The sequence below is a fragment of the Dasypus novemcinctus genome, chromosome X (genome assembly GCF_030445035.2).
Source record: "Dasypus novemcinctus isolate mDasNov1 chromosome X, mDasNov1.1.hap2, whole genome shotgun sequence".
Classification (NCBI taxonomy): Eukaryota; Metazoa; Chordata; class Mammalia; order Cingulata; family Dasypodidae; genus Dasypus; species Dasypus novemcinctus.
The window spans coordinates 28,232,299-28,252,515 of NC_080704.1; the positions used below are offsets into that span (position 1 = coordinate 28,232,299).

The following is a 20,217-nucleotide window of genomic DNA, read 5'->3' on the forward strand; positions in this document are numbered from 1 at the left end:
AAGTTTGTTTCCTTAAACCATTTGTTCAGAGAAAGCTCTCAGTAGAAGATGTGAGGAATTTGCAATTCAGTTTTGCATCTTTTGTGCAAAAGACTAATATAGTTTCTTAATGTATGGTAAGCAGTTTAATATTGACAATGTATAATATACATGTATGGCAGATGCGATGGTATAAAGATGATGCTTTAATGTCATTTCTGACATAAATTAATTTGGAGGGATAAGAATTAAAAATGGAGCTACATGGAGCAACCACAGTTTTCACATTTTAAAATTCAGAATCTCTACCCCTAGGTGGCAGCACCAGATATGTTTTTCCTGTCATTTCACTTGAGCCTTTAATAAGTTTTGGTATAAGCAGTAAAACTTTTAAGTCTACTGAAACTTTGAAATAAGCCGCTTATTACCAATTTTGTGAGGCGTTGGGAAAATCTAATTTATATGTTGAATTAGTTTGGGCTTATTTAAGCCTGTACTTTACCTTAAAAAGAAAAAAAGATTTCAACAGCCGTGATCCTTATTTTTTTTAACTTGACGTTATGTTTTCTTAAAAAGATTTCATTTAGCCCTCTGTGATTTGCTTGTTGAACTTATAATTATCCTCCCAAGAAAATCACTTTTTCTGACATCTTTGTATTCAAGTAATTTATGCAAAGATCGTTATATAGTGCATATTTTAAGGTAATTGTTGTGTCTTCTTCCTTTATAGTTCTAAAAGTCAACATTGACCTATGACCAAGAGAGTGCTGAGACAAAGCCCATTCTCCTACCTCCCCCCCCCCCCAAATGTTCATCTTGGGAATAAATCTGACGTAATTAGCTAGGCTAGCTGGCTTTGATATTGCTGTGGGAAGATGAGTTGTTTGGGGAAATGGACATTTAGAGTAGACATTTCATAAAGCCTGATCTTTTCCATAAGTTTTGACCAGATGTGGGGCGTTTTTCCATAAGTGGCAGGGCTGCCCGTGTCCAGTTTGGGCTTGCTTAGCAGGCAGGCTTTCCCGGGTCAGCCTGCACAACTTAGTGTACTCAGGTGTGCTGTGTGAGCTGTGGCAGGTAGGGAGAGGTAGATAACAGCTTCTTTTGGTTCCTTTTCACAGCCCTGCCAGTTTTGTGTACATGAAAGCTCATGTTGGGTTTTCGCTTAATTTTTGATTTGTGAAAGAAGCTTGCCTTTTAGAAAAATCTTGTTTTTCTTCACTTTTTGAATAGTATTGGACTGGGAATGTGATTAATAACGATACTGCCCGTGACAAAGTAGAACTGCTTTTTCAAAATCACAAGTAAACTAAAACGTGTGACTACAATAGGATTCATAACTAGAGTTTAATGAATTATCACCAGTTACCCTTCACTACAGAGAAGAAACAGTCTCATTAACAGGCTTGGTCTCTCCTGCTCAATTCTTCTTCCCTGCTTTATCTTTAAATGTGAGAGTTTATATCCCTACACACTTCACTAATTCACTGTTTCTCTTGGGGCATAGGCGACTTATAAAATAAAAACGGATATTGAGTCTTGGGACCGAATGACATGACCTATGCTACAGTAATTTATGTGGCTAGGAAAGAAGAGTTTTTCAAATTGTTTTGGATCTGTAGTCTGGTTTTTTCTTTTTAAACAAATCGATTTTATTGATACGTATTAATAAAGCATACAATTCACCCAAAGTGTGCAGTCAGTGGTCTTTGTTTTTATTGATACCATCACTTTAGGAAATATTCACTTTCATTAACTCCTACAAAGAACAGTTATTAACCTGGTATGCAACATGAACATGTGTTTCATATATTTTTCTAAATGCAAAATCTTGAATGAATATAGGTAGGTCAGTGATACTACCTCCATTATGCAGGTGAGGGAACTGAGACTTAGAGTGTCAGTCTTCTTTGTTCAGCACCCTTGTATTATAAGTCTGCCTCAATATTTTATAATTACTAGATTCTCTTGACAACTGACCAAGTAGGATATACGAGTTTGTCACTGAATTCTGAATACATCTATTATATTGTCTACATATGCAGCTGTTGAAAGATTTAAAGCAATTTGTATTTTTGATATTGTGAACTTTTTGCTCAGTGAACTTTTTGCGCAGTGACTGTTTAGTATTATTACTCATTTGCCTTTATACTAAAATAAGGTCATTTTCCTTAGATTCCTAGAAAGCCTGGAGTTCTTCAGGTTTGCTAAGAGATGCTGTCAAGAAATATTCTTAAGATAGAGTGTGGAATAATTATCTTTATAAATTCAAAGAATAAATTTTGAATCCGGGTAAATTTAATTGGTTGGCCTAAAAATGTTTCTTTTATTTAGTTTGCAGAAAACGATAGCATGAACTATGAATTGATTGATATCTTGTGCTGTTTCAGTTGAAATATGGAAGGTATATTTGGTTTCAAGATTGGGGGGACATTTGGGCCTATTGAATTTGTAGATCCATCATTTTTGCACATATTTAAAATTTCTGAATTCTGAATACCAAAGAGTCGTGTTGCATTATGTCTCAAATGCTGCTACTGAATTTTAACCACTGAATTAGATTGCAACCTACATGCTGTTAACTACTGAGCCAAGATGAAATCGACCACTGCATTGAAATCAGGGTTAGCCATTGGGTCTGCACTTGAAGGAGTTGTAATAGTGGTGAACCTGTTTTCTTTAATGGGATTTTTTTATTCTCTATTTTCAGTTTTAATGGTGCCACTTTGATTTTAAGAGAGTTGCTTAATAACAGTGCACATTCACATTTATTTAAGATTTTCGTTGTAACTTTAAAGAAGTAATATAACCGTCCTGTAGTAGTAGTTGCTTCCAAATCCAAATATTTAGCAGCATGTGTCTGTATTGTATTAGTGCAATTTGCTTGTTTTATTTATAGAGTAATCTCTTATGAAAAGAGAAGTCATTTGTCCATACTATGTAAGCCTTTCTCTTGTGTTCAAATGGTTGTGTTATGTGTGTGCATGAATTTGAAATCATTCTTTTGTAAGAGTTTTCTTCTTCTCTGGGGTGATTTTTAGATAAGAGAATTCCAATGACTGCACCTCTCTGATTTTGTTGTTTCTTTTCCATTAATAGGACTCGACCCCACTCAATTTAGAGTTCATCATTATCATAAAGATGAAGAGAATGATGCTTTACTTGGTGGCCCAGCACAGCTCACTGATGAAGAGAAATACAGAGACTGTGAACGATTCAAATGTCCATGCCCTACATGTGGAACTGAGAATATTTATGATAATGTCTTTGATGGTTCGGTTAGTTTCTTTTTTCATTTAGTGAGTACTAATATAAAGGCCATTTCACCATACCAAATGGTTAAGAAAAAAAACCACGAGAAACAAACCAAAAAAAACAATATGTTGCATTTGTGGGTTGAAAAAATTTTTGCATCATATGAATTCTGCCATCACAACTTACTTTATTTCTCCTTGAAAATTCTTAATTGAATGTGCACGAATATTGTTTTTGGCTTCCTCTTGTGCTTTTGGCCTTGGTTGTAAATGGAATCTCTTTAAAATTCTAAATTATCTTAAAGTATTTTTATTGTAATTCTTTAATTAGTAACCTGTATTTCCCCACTCCCAACCCCGGTTTATTAAGACTAAGAGCAATATTTTCCTTTATCTTAAATCAAGTTAATGGGTACTAAGTGTTTTTGGAAAGTTTTTGTTTATCTTTACACAGCCCACTTACCTCCTTTTTGACAAAGGTACTCTTATTATCTTTTCTGCTGTCTGTGCATATCAGGCATTTAAAAAGTCACAGGGAGACATTCCTCTCAAGAAGTACTGCCAAAAAATGTATCATTGACCTTGGATCAGAACTTGAAACTTGGCCAACTTACTTGATTCCACTGCAGTGTTATACATATACTAGCCATTGGCAAATGAGTAGGCAGCAGAACTGTGTAAAACCTTGAAACTGAAAGAAAATACATCCTTTATCTAAATTAAAAGTAATTATTTGAAGTTAATTTGGACAAACAGCAGATGTTTTGCATTTTTTTTGAATCAAAACAAAGCAGTCTTTGCAAGCAAGTGCAAGGAAGAGGCAGACACAGATCAGCAATACTTGCTAAATCCTTGAGTTTTGCTTCATTACAGCTGTAAATAAGATAGTTAATTGCATGGAGACTTGACGACTTGCAGATGGGCTAACTGTGGAAGAGCCGGTGTCAAGCTCTAAAATCTCTTCCACCTGGGATTGCTTCATGTGGCGGGTAGGGTTATGTACTAGTTTGGAGCAGGAAACCGAGATGTTTAAGTATCAAGAAGGAAAACAAATGCTCCAGAAACCCCAACAGTTTCCCCATATCTTATATTTGCTTTGTCTTTGTTTAAAAAAACAAAACACTTCTCCAACTATTAATAGTTAGCTCTTTCAAATTTCTCCTCCTGCCTCCCCACCCCAAAATGCATTTAATTTTTTTAACTGCAGATATTTTGGATTTGCTAAGCTGACAATAAGTGCTATTGCTTTGTGGTATAACACTTTTATTAATTTTTATGCTTTATTCCTAAAATTAAGTTGATAATATGAAAGCAGACTAATGCATAGGGGCTCTTGCTTTATCTTCAAGTTTTAAATGATTAAGGGCAAAGTTACAAATTTTTATTACTATTTCTAAGAAGGATGTTTATTTCCCTCAGCGTGACTTCACTAATATTTTCAGAGGGAAAATTACTTTCTCCATAGAGCCTGTCATGTATTGAACATCAAATTGTGATTTCAGGTTTTCCCTTCGACTTTGTCCTCCACTATGATAGTGGGGAGAGAGTGGAAGGTATGTGTGACTGGAGTAATCTTAGGGAGGAAAGTCATTGTGAAAACAGGGTTGCAAATTCACCAATGAAATGAATTAAGACTATTGCACATCAGGATAGCATATAAGTTATAACCTTTTATAACTTTGCTGTAACCTTTTGTATACTTGTCTGTTTTGATTTTTTGTCTTTGTAGGGAACTGATATGGAGCCCAGCCTGTATCGTTGCAGTAACATCAATTGTAAGGCTTCACCTCTGACCTTCACAGTACAACTGAGTAATAAATTGATCATGGACATTAGAGGTTACATTAAGAAATACTATGATGTAAGTATCCGTAATGAATTGTTTACGTACACAACTTAGACTTTAGATTTGATACTATGATTTGCCATTATTGATTTATTTGAAACTATAAAATTTTTAAAAGATTTTAGAGAAAATTCTTGGCAAAATGCTATTAATATAAATATGATCAAGTATATGATTTTGGCATATTCATGTGACAAATATTTTCTATTGGGCATGACATCTCTTTCATTAATTAGCAATATTTTAAAGAATGAAATTTTTGCTGTTAAGAAGAGATGAGGATATAATTAGGAAATGCTTTAGTTTGTTGTTACCTAAATAAGACTATATTAAATTGTCACTCAAATCTTTGGATAAAGGAGGAAAAGTCACTTTTGCTTATCTTTGGCAAATAGAACCATAAAATCATGTACAGTGATTTTAATAAACTGCCCACTGTCTATAACTCTCCGTTTATGTAGTAGTTTGAAATACTTCATAGCTTAGTTTTCCGAGGAAATCAAAACAAATACCTTTTAAATTTAAATGCAGTTTGTCTGGCATTTTAAAGAGAATGTCTAATTTCTATAAATATATAGTAAAAATGCCAGAACACTTAAGTTGCCTGAACTAGAAAGAAGGCTTTTATTCAGAATTTTTGTTTTGTTTGTTTTTTAAGGTACTTCATAAAGTAATATTTTAAAAAAACCTCCACATTTCCTATTTGATTTTCTTAGTGTCTCATTATGCCTTTTGCCATTGAAACACGTTTTCTTACTTGAAAGTTAACTGTAACTTTTTTAAAGAAGTTCCAAGATATACTCAGTTCTATTAGCTAAGACACGACTTTCATCAATAACATTTTATAATTTCTACTTATTATGTTAGTTAACACCTGAACATTTTCTTCTTTAAAATAGAACTCATATGAAAGAGTATTAGATCATTAGGATGGAGAGTGAAAACATACAGTTTCAGTGTGGTGATTTTGGGGTGGAATAATTTGTATTTGTCCAAACATCAAGTAGATTGGCTGAAGTTTTTTTTTTCCCCTCAAATAATGGTTATAAGTTCGTTTTTGGAAAATCTGAAACATTTTTGTAAATAGTCCTGTGCTGCACTTAATGAAGAGTTGGATGGTAATAAAGGTTATCTGTGAGGTCACATTCCGCAGTAGATGAAACGTTCAACACATGAAATGTCAGGCCTTTATTTAGCATGAAGAGCCCAAATCAAAACTATTCAGTTCCTCATTTACAGGCCTCATCCTGCATAGCATGATTCTTGGGAAGAATTCTGAATTTTCTTTCTGTGTTTAGTCTATCTAAATCTTCACCATGGAAATGTTAATGCTAGAAGAAACCCGTCTATTTCCTTCTATAAAAAGGGACACTCTGTTTTGACTAAGTTGAGAATAGGCAGAAAGACGATCTTCTGTATAGTTAGAAATATGCCCTAACTGAAAGATTGATTTCTAACTAATTGCGTGTGTGTGTATTGGGGGATGGATGTGGTTATATAAAAGTATTTTTCATGCTAAATGATCTCATTTTCTGAATCCAGACGTTTAACTCAAGGTTTCTAGAGCTTTTGCTTTAATTGTCGTTTCATCCACTAGCCATCTCACTTGCAGCAAGTAACAGTTTTCCTGCCCATGTGGTTGACTTTTCGGTGGTAGTTCTATTCAGAATATTCAAATGTCAGTCCTCAGGTTGAAGATTGATATGCTTTTCCTCAAAATTAGGAACTTATTTCTCTACTTTCCCATCTTAATCATATGCTTGGATGGGAGAGAAAGAAATCCATTATTTGTTACTTTTCATGATCCCATGCTGAACAAATATTTCTAATATTTTCAAGATCAGAGCTTTCACACAAAAATCTCATATACCTGTAGATTCTACTTCATGGTAGACTGTTCTTTTTCCTGCCAGACTTAAAGGCACTTTTGCCAGTAGAGAGACATGGTGCTGAGCTCGTTTGTTACTGTGCCTCAAGTGATACTGAGTACAGATAGTTCAGTGTGATGATCATATTGATGGCAGTCCAACTAGAAACTAATATACCAAGTGTACTGGAGACAAGGGTATTTATTGATAGTAAGTACTGAGGTTAAGTGACTAATTACTGAGGCTTACAGGATTTACTCTTATTTTGCTGTTTTAAAAAAACAACCCACTGGACATAAAAATTGTTGGTGAATCAAGAGCCAGAATCTGAATGTTTTTTTCATCGTAGTCTTAGAATCACTTCAGGGGAAGTACGTCTTACCTTGAAAAAAGGAAGAAGACATCACCATAAGGAAGGAGCTGCGGGAAGAAATATGGAATGTGGTACTTTAACCTGCAAAGTAGCATAGTTGTAGATTACAAAAAAAATATGGTTGTGAAGAAAAAAGGAATAAGGCTTTAGAGTGACCTAAGTACACTTCTAAATCACTTTTCTTTTGAAAAAATGCATCACATACTTTGTTATCTTCTGTCATGAATAAATGTGATGTAACACATTTTTAAAAAGTTTATATGTGAGAACCAGTCTTCTTTCATCATACCATGTTAATATTGACTACTTTCATAGAAGAAATGTTTTTTTCCTCTTACCATATAACCGTGATTATATCTCTTGAATTTTCAGCTCCTAAAACATTTCAATTTAAATATATATAGAAATACAGAAAGAGCTGTGCAAGCTCAGGGTATTTCCACGTAAATCATTGATTTTTTTTAGAAGGAAAACTATTCTATTGCTTTATCCCTAGATTTGATGAAGTGTTGAAAGACTTTGAGGTAGCACAGAAAGCTTTCATTCTAAGTTGATTTCATTCCCTGGTCCTTGTTGGTTCCTCTGTACAAAGTTGAAATTGAACCGATATTTTTTTGAAAATCATAAAAAGCCAGCTTAAAAACAGTATCTCTAAGCTTTTAGGGATGTTTTTGAAAGACTCAGTTTTGCAGTGAATGTTCCCCCACCCTGTAAATTCTGCTCCAGAAGAGCAAATAGACATACACACAAAAAGAGAGAGAAACACTAGCTAATCTAAATTGGGAAATGAAGAGGGCTTTTTTTAAGCATGAAAATTTCATCATCTTGTCAGCTGGCAGAATGCCTGCTGTGTGGATTCACAAAGGCTAAGAATTACACTTTCATGAAATTTTCCTCACTAACTGCCCTGGTTAATTTGAAAGATAACCCACTGTTCTAATTCATTCCTCAATTGGGTGGTGCAGGTTTTATCTTTGATCTGACAAAGCATTTGTGTTAATCGTTTTGGCCCTCTACTAGACACTCTTGGGATTGTGCTTTTACAATAAATGTGTCTGTGATAGCTCTTTAGTCTATTATACTTACAATAGATCCATAGAACTGGTAATTAATTCTCCACTGCTTTGGAAATGGGAAGAATAGGTGTAGCTCTGTCAAGTGCTGCTGGGAAGTTTGTTTAGCTGGTTCATTTTTGAAGTGTTCTCCTCAGCGGTCCATGAAACAGCCACAGAGGAGAGTCTGAGATTGAGATGCTTGCCTCTGCTGACTACTTGCTGATAAATGGGAGATCTGACCCCCTTTTCGTACCTGAGAGGGGGTTAGTGGGTTCTTTATTTCCATCTCAAGTACAGTGGGTTATAATATACATTTAACCCTCATTTTAATACTTAAAAGAGTTTCTGAAGGTTAGTCAACTTAAATATGCTCCCAAATTCTCACTGATGGCTGATGCAGGTTTTAGAGTGTTTAAATAGGGCAAAATATGTTCCTCACCAATCTTGTAGTGTTTCTAGTAACTTGTAAAGGAGCATTACTTAGAACATTTCACTGTGGTTTTTTGTTTGTTTGTTTTCAGGTTCGGGGGCTAGGGATTGAACTCTGGACCTTGTATGTGGGAAGCTGCCACCCAACCACTGAGCCACATTAGCTCCCCTGGGTTGATTTTTTTCATTTGTTTGCTTGTTTTGTTGTTGTTGTTGTTGTTTTTTTTTTTTTTTTAAGAGGCACTGGGGACCGAACCTGGGACCTCCCATGTGGGAAGCAGGTGCTCAACTCTTTGAGCCACATCTGCCCAGAAAATTATAATTTTTTAAACATAGAGATGGCACTGGCCCTCAATCTACAAGAATTAATAGATGAACAGCCAGTCAGTGTATTTGATAACCACTAACTAGCTGCTGTTGGCTGTTGAATTCTTTAGAAAGTTGCTATAGGTTTTATAATCTCAGAATTTTCCTCAATTAAACTTTTTGAGGACAAGGGCCATGCTTGCTTCTGTGCCTTATCTGTGATCTCTGCCACAGCCCCTTGCTTTCAGTAGTAGGTGTGTTTGAACATTTAGAAACCAAAGAAACCAATAAATAAAGGTTATGCTTTCCTGTTTTTTTCTTTAAATTTTCTTTTTACACTGCTGTCATATTGACAGAAGATTTATTATTGTTATACAGGATTCTTGGGTTAGCCCAAAATTCCACAATATTTTAAGGTCATGAAAGCATTGAGAAATAAAGCCCTTCGTTACTCTGTCTTCTATATTCTGCATGTCCAATTACTGTTGGCTTCAGCATTTACCTATCTCCAAGTTAATATCATAATTTGTTTTCACCCCAAACTGAGTATCAGAGAGGCATTGACCAGAAATACTATTATCATGATGTAATATCATCCTTCCATAAGCATACTTAGTTGTCCTGATGGAAGAGTCTGTCTCTCTGACTACATAAGATGGCAAAGCTGGTGTTCTTTCCTCACTCCTGCTCTCTGCCGTAACATAAGCTGCATTTTTAAAAATCTCGATTGGACCCACTTTATTTTTTTTTAAATTATTTATTTATTATTATTTTTTAATTACATTTAAAAAAATATGAGGTCCCATTCAACCCCACCGCCCCCGCCCCCCACTCCCTCCACAGCAACACTCTCTCCCATCATCATGACACATCCATTGCACCTGGTAAGTTCATCTCTGAGCATCACTGCACCCCATAGTCAATGGTCCACATCATAGCCCAGACTCTCTCACGTTCCATCCAGTGGGCCCTGGGGGGATCTACAATGTCCCGTAATTGTCCGTGAAGCACTATCCAGGACAACTCCACGTCCCGAAAACGCCTCCACATCTCATCTCTTCCTCCCGTTCCCCACACCCAGCAGCCACCATCCACTTTATTTTTTTGAGATACCAGGGCTGGGGATTGAACCCAGGACCTCGTATGTAGATAGCCAGTGCTCAACCACTTAGCTACACCAGCTCCCCTGAGTTGATTTTTTTGTTTGTTTGCTTGTTTTATTTTTTGTTTTTAGGCGGTACCAGGGATCAAACCTGAGACTTTGTACGTGGGAAGCACGTGCTCAACCCTCTACTCCTCTGGACCCACTTTTATGAAGAATTCCAAAAGTATTGTCCTAAGTCTGTTGCCTTGTGATACAGACTTGCTTATGCATATGTGTGAACACCTAGTGAAGAAGGGAGCATTTGACCTATGATGCTGAGTCTCAGTGTAGTAGTTGTGAGCTCTGCTGGCAGAGGCTGCATATCTGGAGGTGGAGTGAAATGTTTCGTAGTGTATGAAGAATCCAGGTTAAGCTTCAGGTTTTTTCATCTGTGGGGAAGAAACGTTGCTCATGCACTCCTCGAAGGCAACATTAACAACAAAACATAATGTTGTTAAGGCAGAGATTGAATTGGCGCTACCTTTTATCAAAAGTGCAATGAGGAAGAAGAATAAATAAGTAAGTGAGTAAATGAATAAATAAATATGCAGTGAGGGCAAGGTGAAATATTGGTTAAAATATTTGCTCCACAAAAATAGTGTCCATTCAGCATCACAAGCAGCAGGATCCATGGTGCCCAATGGGCTTTAAGAAGGATAGTTTCTTTAGGGAGCCACAGAACTAAATTAATAAAATAGATAATTTAGAGCTGGAGCAGCCTCCCCCTCTAGCCATCCTCCACCTCACCTGTGTAAATCACTAACAGGGCTACTACTCTTTCCACTGTCTTTCCCTTTTCCTTTCCTAAGTATAGTATTACTTCACAACAGAGCTTCACTGTGCATTTTAGAGCCATGCAATCATGTTCCATAGCTCTCTACTATTCCACTGCAAATATTCAATGTTCAATAACCCTCAAAATTTCTCATTTCTTGCCTGTGGTGATGTGAGCTGATAGTTTTTAGGTTGTAGGTGGCAGTACGCAGTAGTATCATAGGTACATCAGTTTAAGCACTATTGGAATTATTGTTTATTTCCTTGCTTCTGCATTTATATTTAGAACATTTAAAAAGAATAAATTGGGTTTCTTTTTTTGTAAAGACTCTAACAGCATAATTATAAGTGGTACAAAAGGCATGCAAAGAAGCAATAGATATCTCTCCCACCCATTCAGCATCACAGGCAGCACGATGCATGATGCCCAGCAGTGCTTTAAGAAGGATAATTTCTTTAGGAATCCACAGAACTCATCCTAAATCTTATTAAAGCAAAGCAAAAAGAACATATTGAGAATTAGTATTTCTATTTGCTGCACAGCATCAAAGAGAAGTTAAGCATAAAGGAATACCACAGGCACCAATTGCATTTTTAAAATGTGGTATTCTAACACCAGGGCATATTGAGGGAGGTTTTTTTTTTTTTTAGTGACTGGCTGATTTTTCTTAGGTATATACGTCAAGCAACTTGATTTTCCATCAAGTATAACATTACTGCTACAACACTGGTGTATTTTCATAGAAGATTGGGTGGAGAATGGAGTGGAATCTCATTGTGGGTTAATTTATTATTGTACAAATTCAAGTGAATAACAGGTCACATCTGGACCCCTAAAGCATGCCAGCTTTGTGTACTACATGAGTAGCTTATCATGCTAGGACTATTAGCTGTTATAGAAATGTTCTAATAAGCAAATGAGAGGGATCTTATATAGCCTTGTATGCCACCTGACTTTTTTTGGAGGTACCGGGCCAGGGATTGAACCCAGGACTTTCGTACTTGGGAAGCCAGTGCTCAATCACGGAACTACACCTGCTCCCCGCTGCCTGACTTTTATCCTTTATAGACTAACCAACGTTTACTTGTACTTTCTGTATTTATCAGAACACCTCTTTATCTAATTTCATTTAGTCTTAACCTTATATCATAGATGCAGTTTGGGAAACTCAGAACTAGGGCATGATCCTGAAGACTTAGCATGGGACCCACACAAAATTCTTAGGTGCCCATACCACAGGGAACAGGTGATAGTAATGGAGCACTATAATGAGTATATAATGAGGACTATATTGGATAATGCGTTTAAAGCGCTTAGAAAGTGCATAGAAAGCTCCCGGTGTCAGTGTTCATTATTCCTATCTGAGACTTGGTGAATAAGCATGGCTTTGGCTGTGTTCCTTTGTCTGCTCAGAACACCAGAAATTCAGAACTGCATCAGCACCTTGCTGTCCTCTGTCTTTCTGAGGTGTCTCTCTGTAAGCTTCCATCTTCTCGCTGTTCTCCCTCTCAAACGTTCAGTCAGAATGGTACTAAAAACGTCCTGTGCTTCCTCTTGGGCCTCCCTTCAGTTTGCCATATGGGAGTTTCCTTCTCAGTGTTAGCGGATAAGGTCAAGGCCTAGTACCCAGTATTGATCCTAACCCAATAGATAGTAAGAATTTGTTGAATGAATCTATGATATTCTGAGAGATTGGTGCTGTCAAGTACTCTCCCAGGTCACTGATAGCATCCAGCTGTGACCAGACATGGGGACCCTACTCCATAGTCAAGCCATTGAAGGGAAGTGGAAAGGGGCTGTATTGAACCAGGGATTTCAGCAACCTCTAATACTGTTCTCTTCTGAAGGGAAAATTGGAGTTTTGTTTTGTTTTGTTTTTAAATGCTAAGGAAATGCCATAGGAGTTGTCAAGTATCTGAAAACAAGTAGGTAAAAGCACTAAACTACTTGTGCCAAAACAGTAGGATTTCTTTCTTCAGTTTGATTTCTCTAACCTTGTGTATTTAGGAAAAACTCAACTTCAGGTCTGACTCCAGTCATCTAGAGCTACTATCTTGTAGGAGAGTAAGAAATTGAACCAGAACAGATTTCATTTAACCTTTCAAAAGTAAGATTTTCACACCATTGACCTTCCTGACTTCAAGGAGCAAAACGGAACTGTCGGTTTTCTGCTGTTCACATAAACAAGAGATAGGAGGAGAGCACCTCAGACGATGGCTGTCTTTCACATTTAGTTTGCCTAGAAAGTGCACAGCATGGTTCACATATGGAGATCTGCCTTTTGCAGATAGTTACAGATAATTTCCAGATGGTTCCATTCGGTTCCTTCATGAGTTAATTGGTATAACCATATCTCTGTTCAGGAAGGGGTTAATTTGGCTGCTTTTTCAAGGCGCCATAGAAAAATTCTCAAAGCCTGGATTATTATATTATGTTATTATTATTACTGTTGCTATTACTAAAAGAGCAGCAGTATTTTCTGAATGATGGGTATTGGTTTTTTTGTTTTGTTTTAAAGATTTATTGTTTATTTCTCTCCTCTTCCCGCCCCCCCCCCCAGCTGTCTACTCTCTGTGTCCATTCACTGTGTGTTCTTCTGTGTCCACTTGTATTCTTGTCAGCAGCACCGGGAATCTGTGTCTCTTTGTTGCGTCATCTTGCTACGTCAGCTCTCCATGTGTGCGGTGCCATTCCTGGGCAGGCTGCACTTTTTTTTTCATGCTGGGTGGCTCTCTTAATGGGGTGCACTCCTTGCGTGTGGGGCTCACCTACGTGGGGGGCACCCCTGCATGGTAGGGCACTCCTTGTGCGCATCAGCACTGTGCGTGGGCCAGCTCATCACATAGGTCAGGAGGCCCTGGGTTTGAACCTTGGATCTCCAATGTAGTAGGCGGACACCCTATCTGTTGGGCCAAATCCGCTTCCCTGTTGGTTGGTTTTTGAGCTTGATGTAAATTGGAGTCGCTTTACCCCATATGCTTACTTTATAGTGTGTTGGCCTTCACTTGGTTTTGAAGAGCAATATATGACATTTTCCTGGTTTAAAACTCTTGATTCTTGGCACTCCCTCAAAACTGGTTTTGTTTGCTTTTATTATGTTGCACCATATTATAACTCTTAGGGTAGGTAGTTTTGTGAAGTATATCCCTCGGCCTATTTCCTGAAAAATCTCTAGCCTCATTCAGGCTACACAGGTGCCTAGAGTTCCTTGGCTGTTTTAGAAACTCATGCTGCTGGGAACCTAGATGACCTCCTAGCCCAGTTCTCAGGAGCCTCACCTAGCAGAGCTTCCATCTTCAGCCACCAGCAAAGAACATTAAAAAAATCTTGGCAAGAAGTGGGAGGAAAAAACAAAACTGCCTAGCATTTACATCTGTGTATATACTGAGGATTAAGAAGCCGTGCAGATGAAGTCACAGCTAATTTCCCTTAGTAATGTTCAGGAACCGCTCCTTCTAGGAATTGATCAGCAAGGGAAGATCAAAGGAGAGCCCAGAGTCAAGAGAAATCTGTTTAAAATTTCACAGCAAGAGAAGCAGATGTGGCTCAGTCGATTGGGCTCCTGTCTACCATATGGGAGGTCCAGGGTTTGATTCCCGAGGCCTCTGGTGAAGGCAAGCTGACCCATGCAGAGTGCTGGCCTGCACGGCAAGCTGGTGCAGCAAGATGATGCAACAAAAAGAGACACGGAGGAGAGACAGTAAGAGATGCAGCAGACCAGGGAGCTGAGGTGGTGTAAGAGATTGAGTACCTCTCTCCCATTCCGGAAGGTCCCAGGATTGGTTCCTAGTGCTGCCTAAGGAGAAGAAAAGAGGACAAGCAGACACAGAAGAACGCACAGCAAATGGACACAGAGAGCAGACAACGAAGGGGGAGGATGTTAAATAAATAAATAAATCTTTTTAAAAAAGTGAAGCATACATATAAAAAAATAAAAATAAAATTTCACTGCAAAATAGATTCTCATGCCGATGAGTATATGCAATGGTCCTATACCATTAGTCTGTTGAACCCCTCCCTATACACTCTTAAATTACTGAGGATGCAAAAAAGCTTTCATGTATGTAGGTTATATGTATTAATATTTCATTATTAAAAATCAAAACTGAGGCATTAAAAATATTAATCCATTTTAAAGTAACAATAAACCTATTATTTAACAAAAAATAAATTTTAAGAGCAATACCTATATATTCCAAAACAAAAAAAGTTAGTAAAAACAGTGGCATTGTTAAAAATTTTTGTAACTCTTTGCTAACTGGCATAAAAGACAGCTGGATCCTCATTATCTGCTTCTGTAGCCAATGTTTTGGTTCAAGTATATGGAAAAAATTTTGGCTTCATACAGATTATGTACTTGGAAAAGGATGGAGTATTTTAATAGCCTTTCTGTTAATTGTGAATTTTCTCTGTCACTACACCAAACCTTGTAACATGATAAGCTTTTTATACTGTTATATTCAGTTTCATTGGTTTATCTTGCGCTTCAAACAAATCTTACCCATGCCTGATTTTGTAACATCATACATTTGTTGTTTAGAAAATATTGGTTCACTGAGTTATGACGATTTTCCAAATGTTGGCACATTTCATTATATAATAATTTTAAAATCACATTTGTTTATATCACTACCAGCCTCATCAAAAAAAAAAGTTTTTAACTATGGGAGCGCTGTTGAGCTCACAGTAGTAGATACAAATTTTCCAGAGAAAACTCATTTAGAGCTGGAATTTTATCATGGGGAAGAAGTATTATTCTCAGTTGATTTTTCTTGAAGTGACAGGCTCATTTGGTTCATTTTCAAGAAAATGTCTGCCAAATACCCAGGTCCAAATAACCGTATCTGTCTAACTAGGTCTCTCAGTCATTCTCTCAAGTAAAAAATGGCGTTCTTTGAACAAAGCAGTTCCCCTCGCAATTCGAACAATCACATAAATGTTTTTTCTGAGGGCAACCATTGTACTTTGGCATGTGGTAAGAAAAAGACATATATTCAAGGGTCAAGACATAATAAAATTAGCCATTTTTTCTTTCATCAAGAACTTTCTAGAGTGAAACTGGTTTGCTTATTTATTTGTTACCGTGAGTACCTGATGGCAAAGCGTACGACTAATAGTACAGTTTGGTGCCACTGCTGTGATTGATGCTAATGTGCCAGGAGTTTTATTAATACATTTCCTCCCCCCACCCCCCATTGATTTTACATCATAAATGCAAATGTCAACACCGTGAAAGAAGCAAATAATGTTCTTAGTAATATTGTAAAAATAGTTTTGACTTTATGGACTCCAGAAGCATCCCTTTCAGCTCTAGCAATTTAGCCTCAAGAAACGTACCTAAAACTTATGTATATGTGCAAGCGTATACATTGAACTATTATCTGTAATAGTGAAAAAGTGAATATAACTTAAGTATCAAAGAATAAATGATTGTTAAATAAATGATGGTACATCAATAGAATTGTGTATTATACCACCAATTAAAACAATATTTTGTGAGAAGACAGGAAGATGTTTGTGAAAAAAATGCTAAGGGGGAAAGGAGGAAATAAACTAGTATATAAGGAATGATTGTCATAGATGATAAAGATATTATGTACATATGGACACATACAGAAAGAAATAATTAGAAAGGAATATACCAGAATATTAATCGTATTTACCTTAAGTGGTAGGAATATGAGTAATTGCAATTTGCTTCTTTATATTTCTGATGTCCAAATGTTCTACAATGAGCATATATTACTTTTGGGGGTAGTGTTGGTTGCGTTTTTTAATTGATTTTGAAATTTACATGCAATAAAATTCACTCTCGGATGTACCAGTTCTATGAGAGCTAACAAATGCAGAGTTGTGTAACTACCACCATAATCAAGATACAGAACAGTTCCATCACCTGCCCTCCCACCCGTAATTCTCGTTGTGCTACTTCTCTGAGTTACGCTTTTAAAATAGGCTCATTTACATGGCTGACCTCATTTATTATATGGTTATTCTTTCCACTTTAGCTTACAAAGGGGTTATCTTCCATCTGACACCCACCATACTGCACACTTGCCAGGATGCACAGAATAAAACTTTCTAATATGTGTGTATCTTTGCTTAGCTAGGAGTGGGTAAGTACTTGATCTGTGAATATAAAATAAAATTTTAAAGACAATTCCTCTCCTGAAAAGTTGGATAAAAATTCTAACATTCCAGATAGAATTTGATCACAAGAGAAATTTTAGTTCAGAGGATTTGGGGAATAAAACCAAGCCATATTTTCAACTCATTTCCTTCCTTTAAATGGGTCATGAAGACAGAGATAACCTCAACAGCATGAGCAGCTATTCCATCACTCAAGTAATTATATTCCATCATTCAAATTTCTCCTGCTTTCTAGAAACTAGACCTAGGTATCCGGCTACTTAAAAGGAGAACATAACTTGCCTACATTCAAATCTGCACCCTTTTTAACCTACCCAAGTCTACAACAGAATTTGTTGTTTTATGAATTCTAGCACATGTATGGATTCATGTAACCACAGTCAGGATACAGAAGACTTCTGTCACCCCCCAAAATTCCCCTTTGCTCTCCCTTTATAATCACATTTTCATCCCACTTCTATACCTGGCAATTACTGGTCTTTTATCACGGTAGTTTTGTCTTTTTTAAAATGTCATATAAATGGAATTATGCTATATGTAATCTTTTGAGACTTTCACTCAGTTCATTCCTTTTATTGTCAAGTAGTATTCCACTGTGTGGAAGTATCACAGATTGTTTATCTATTCACCCATTGAAGAGTGCTTGGCTGTAAACATTCATGTACTAGTGTTTATGTAAACACAAGTTTTCATTTCTCTAGGGTAAATACCCATGAGTGGGATCGCTGGGTCATATGGTAAGAGTACGTTTAACTTTTTAAGATATTACCAAACTATTTTACAGAGTGGTGATACCGTTTTGCACTCCCACCACCAATGTATGAGAGTTCCAATTTCACAACATCCTCACCAGCACTTGGTATTGTTAGTTTTTTGGTTAGCCATTCTAATAGGTGTGGAGCTATATCTCGTGGTTTTAATTTGCATTTCCCTGATGGCTGGTAAAGTTGAACATCATTTCATGTGCTTGTTTGCTATACTTACATCCTTTCTGAGGTGTCTTTAGTTTTTCCCCACTTTGTATTTGGCTTGTTTCTTTTCTTCCTGTTGAGTTTTGAGAGTTCTTCATATATTCTAGATACAGGTTCTTTGTTGAATATATGATTTGCCAGTATTTTCTCCCAGTCTGGGAGAAAGCCTGCTAGGATTTTTTTTCGATTTGCATTAAATCTATAAATCCAGAAAATTGACATCTTTATTATTTCAAATATTTTAATCCATGAACACTGTATGCCTTTCCATTTATTTAAGTGTTCTTTGCTTTCTTTTGTCATCATTTTGTAGCTTTTAGCATACAAGTCCCACACATGTTTTGTTGGATTAATACTTAAGTATTTCATTTTGGGAGAGCTGCTTATTTTTAATTTTGGTTTTCAATTGTATGTCTTAGTATACAGAAATAAAATTGTGTAATTTTGAGGTCTAAAAATATATAAGTAAATAATAAAAATACAATTATATGATTTCTACACTTCAGAGAGCTACAGGTGGATCATTTTGTTCTCAGTTCTCAGAATAATAATGATGACACATGGAATGTTGAAAATAACCTACATAAAAGCATTGCTAATATGCAGCTCTTAAAATTTATTTTGTAAATCTATATTTATCAGCTCAAATATTTGTCCTGTATATAATAGTGCTGAGTTTTAAAAAAGCCCAACAAATCCAGCTTGTGTATTATAATGTCAGTTATATAAAATTCATATATGTATATAAATATATTTTTGTGTATATCAATTTAGATTTCTAGAACATTTGCCATATGTAAAAAATCATATCTTGAGTGGTGAAAATTTTAGATGATTTTTTAACAAATCAATTTTATTGATACATATTAATAAAGTATACAATCTATCCAAATTGTATAGCCAGTGGTATTTATAATAATCACATAATTGTGCATTCATTAATTCAGTCATTATTAGAGTATTTTCATTATTCCAATGATAATAATAAACAAAAAACAAACTCATCCCCTCTCAGTCTCTCTATGCTTCCCCTGCCGTTCATAACTGCTGTTCTGTTTTTGTGTGATTTTTGTTTTGTTTTTTTCCACATTGCTTTTCTGAATATTTCACAATAGGCATGTATTTTTTTTTATCAAATAATAAAAGCTGCTCAAAAAAAAAGAGAAAAAACACTGAATTGACTGTTGTTCTTGCCAGTGAGTGAGGATAGTGTAGACTCAAGTCCTTTTTAGGAATTAAGTACTTGCATCTTAGAAATCTTGATGTTGCTCCAGCTATTTAAAGATTCTAAAATTTTATATGGAAAATCACAGGAACATTCTAAGACAGAGGGTACATTATCAGAATGCTGAATTCAAAATTTTTCTTCACTCCAGCATTTCTTTTTTTTATCATATACTCATCTCTGTATCAAGCAAAGACAGTGGGTCACAATCGTGGCTGCACAGTAGAATTACCTGGGCAAGTTTTAAAGGGTATCTGATGGCTCAGCCCCCACCCCCACCCCCACCCCCAGAACATTAAATTAGAATTTCTGAAGGTATGGACAGTGCATTGGTTTTTTTTTTAAGATTTATTATTTATTTATTCCCCCCCCACCCGGCTCCCGCCCCCAGTTGTCTGCTCTCTGTGTCCATTTGCTGTGTGTTCTTCTGTGTCTGCTTGTATTCTTGTCAGCAGCACCCAGAATCTGTCTCTTTTTGTTGTGTCATCTTGCTGCATCAGCTCTCCGTGTGCAGACCCACTCCTGGGCAGGCTGCGCTTTTCTCGCTCTCCTTATGGGGCGCACTCCTTGCACGTGGGGCTCCCCTATGCGGGGGACAGCCCTGCGTGACACAGCACTCCTTGTGCACATCAGCACTGTGTGTGGTCCAGCTCATCACACAGGTCAGGAGGCCCTGGGTTTGAACCTTGGATCTCCCTTATGGTAGGCGGACGCCGTATCAGTTGAGCCAAATCCGTTTCCCTGCATTGGTATTTTTACAAGTTCTCCATGTGATTACTAAACCCCTCAAAAGACACATGTTGTTGGCAAATTCTAATATAATATATAAAACCACTACATAT

At 36.6% G+C, this 20,217-nt stretch overlaps 1 protein-coding gene across 1 annotated transcript in view; it reads left to right on the top strand.

The window, feature by feature from the left end:
* POLA1 (DNA polymerase alpha 1, catalytic subunit) overlaps nt 1-20,217 on the top strand; it is a 336,041-nt gene that overhangs the window by 177,540 nt on the left and 138,284 nt on the right. Inside the window, exons 33-34 of the mRNA XM_058291856.1 lie at nt 3,079-3,257; nt 4,963-5,094. Of these exons, the coding sequence (XP_058147839.1) occupies nt 3,079-3,257; nt 4,963-5,094 (311 nt within the window). The remainder of the gene's footprint in view (nt 1-3,078; nt 3,258-4,962; nt 5,095-20,217) is intronic.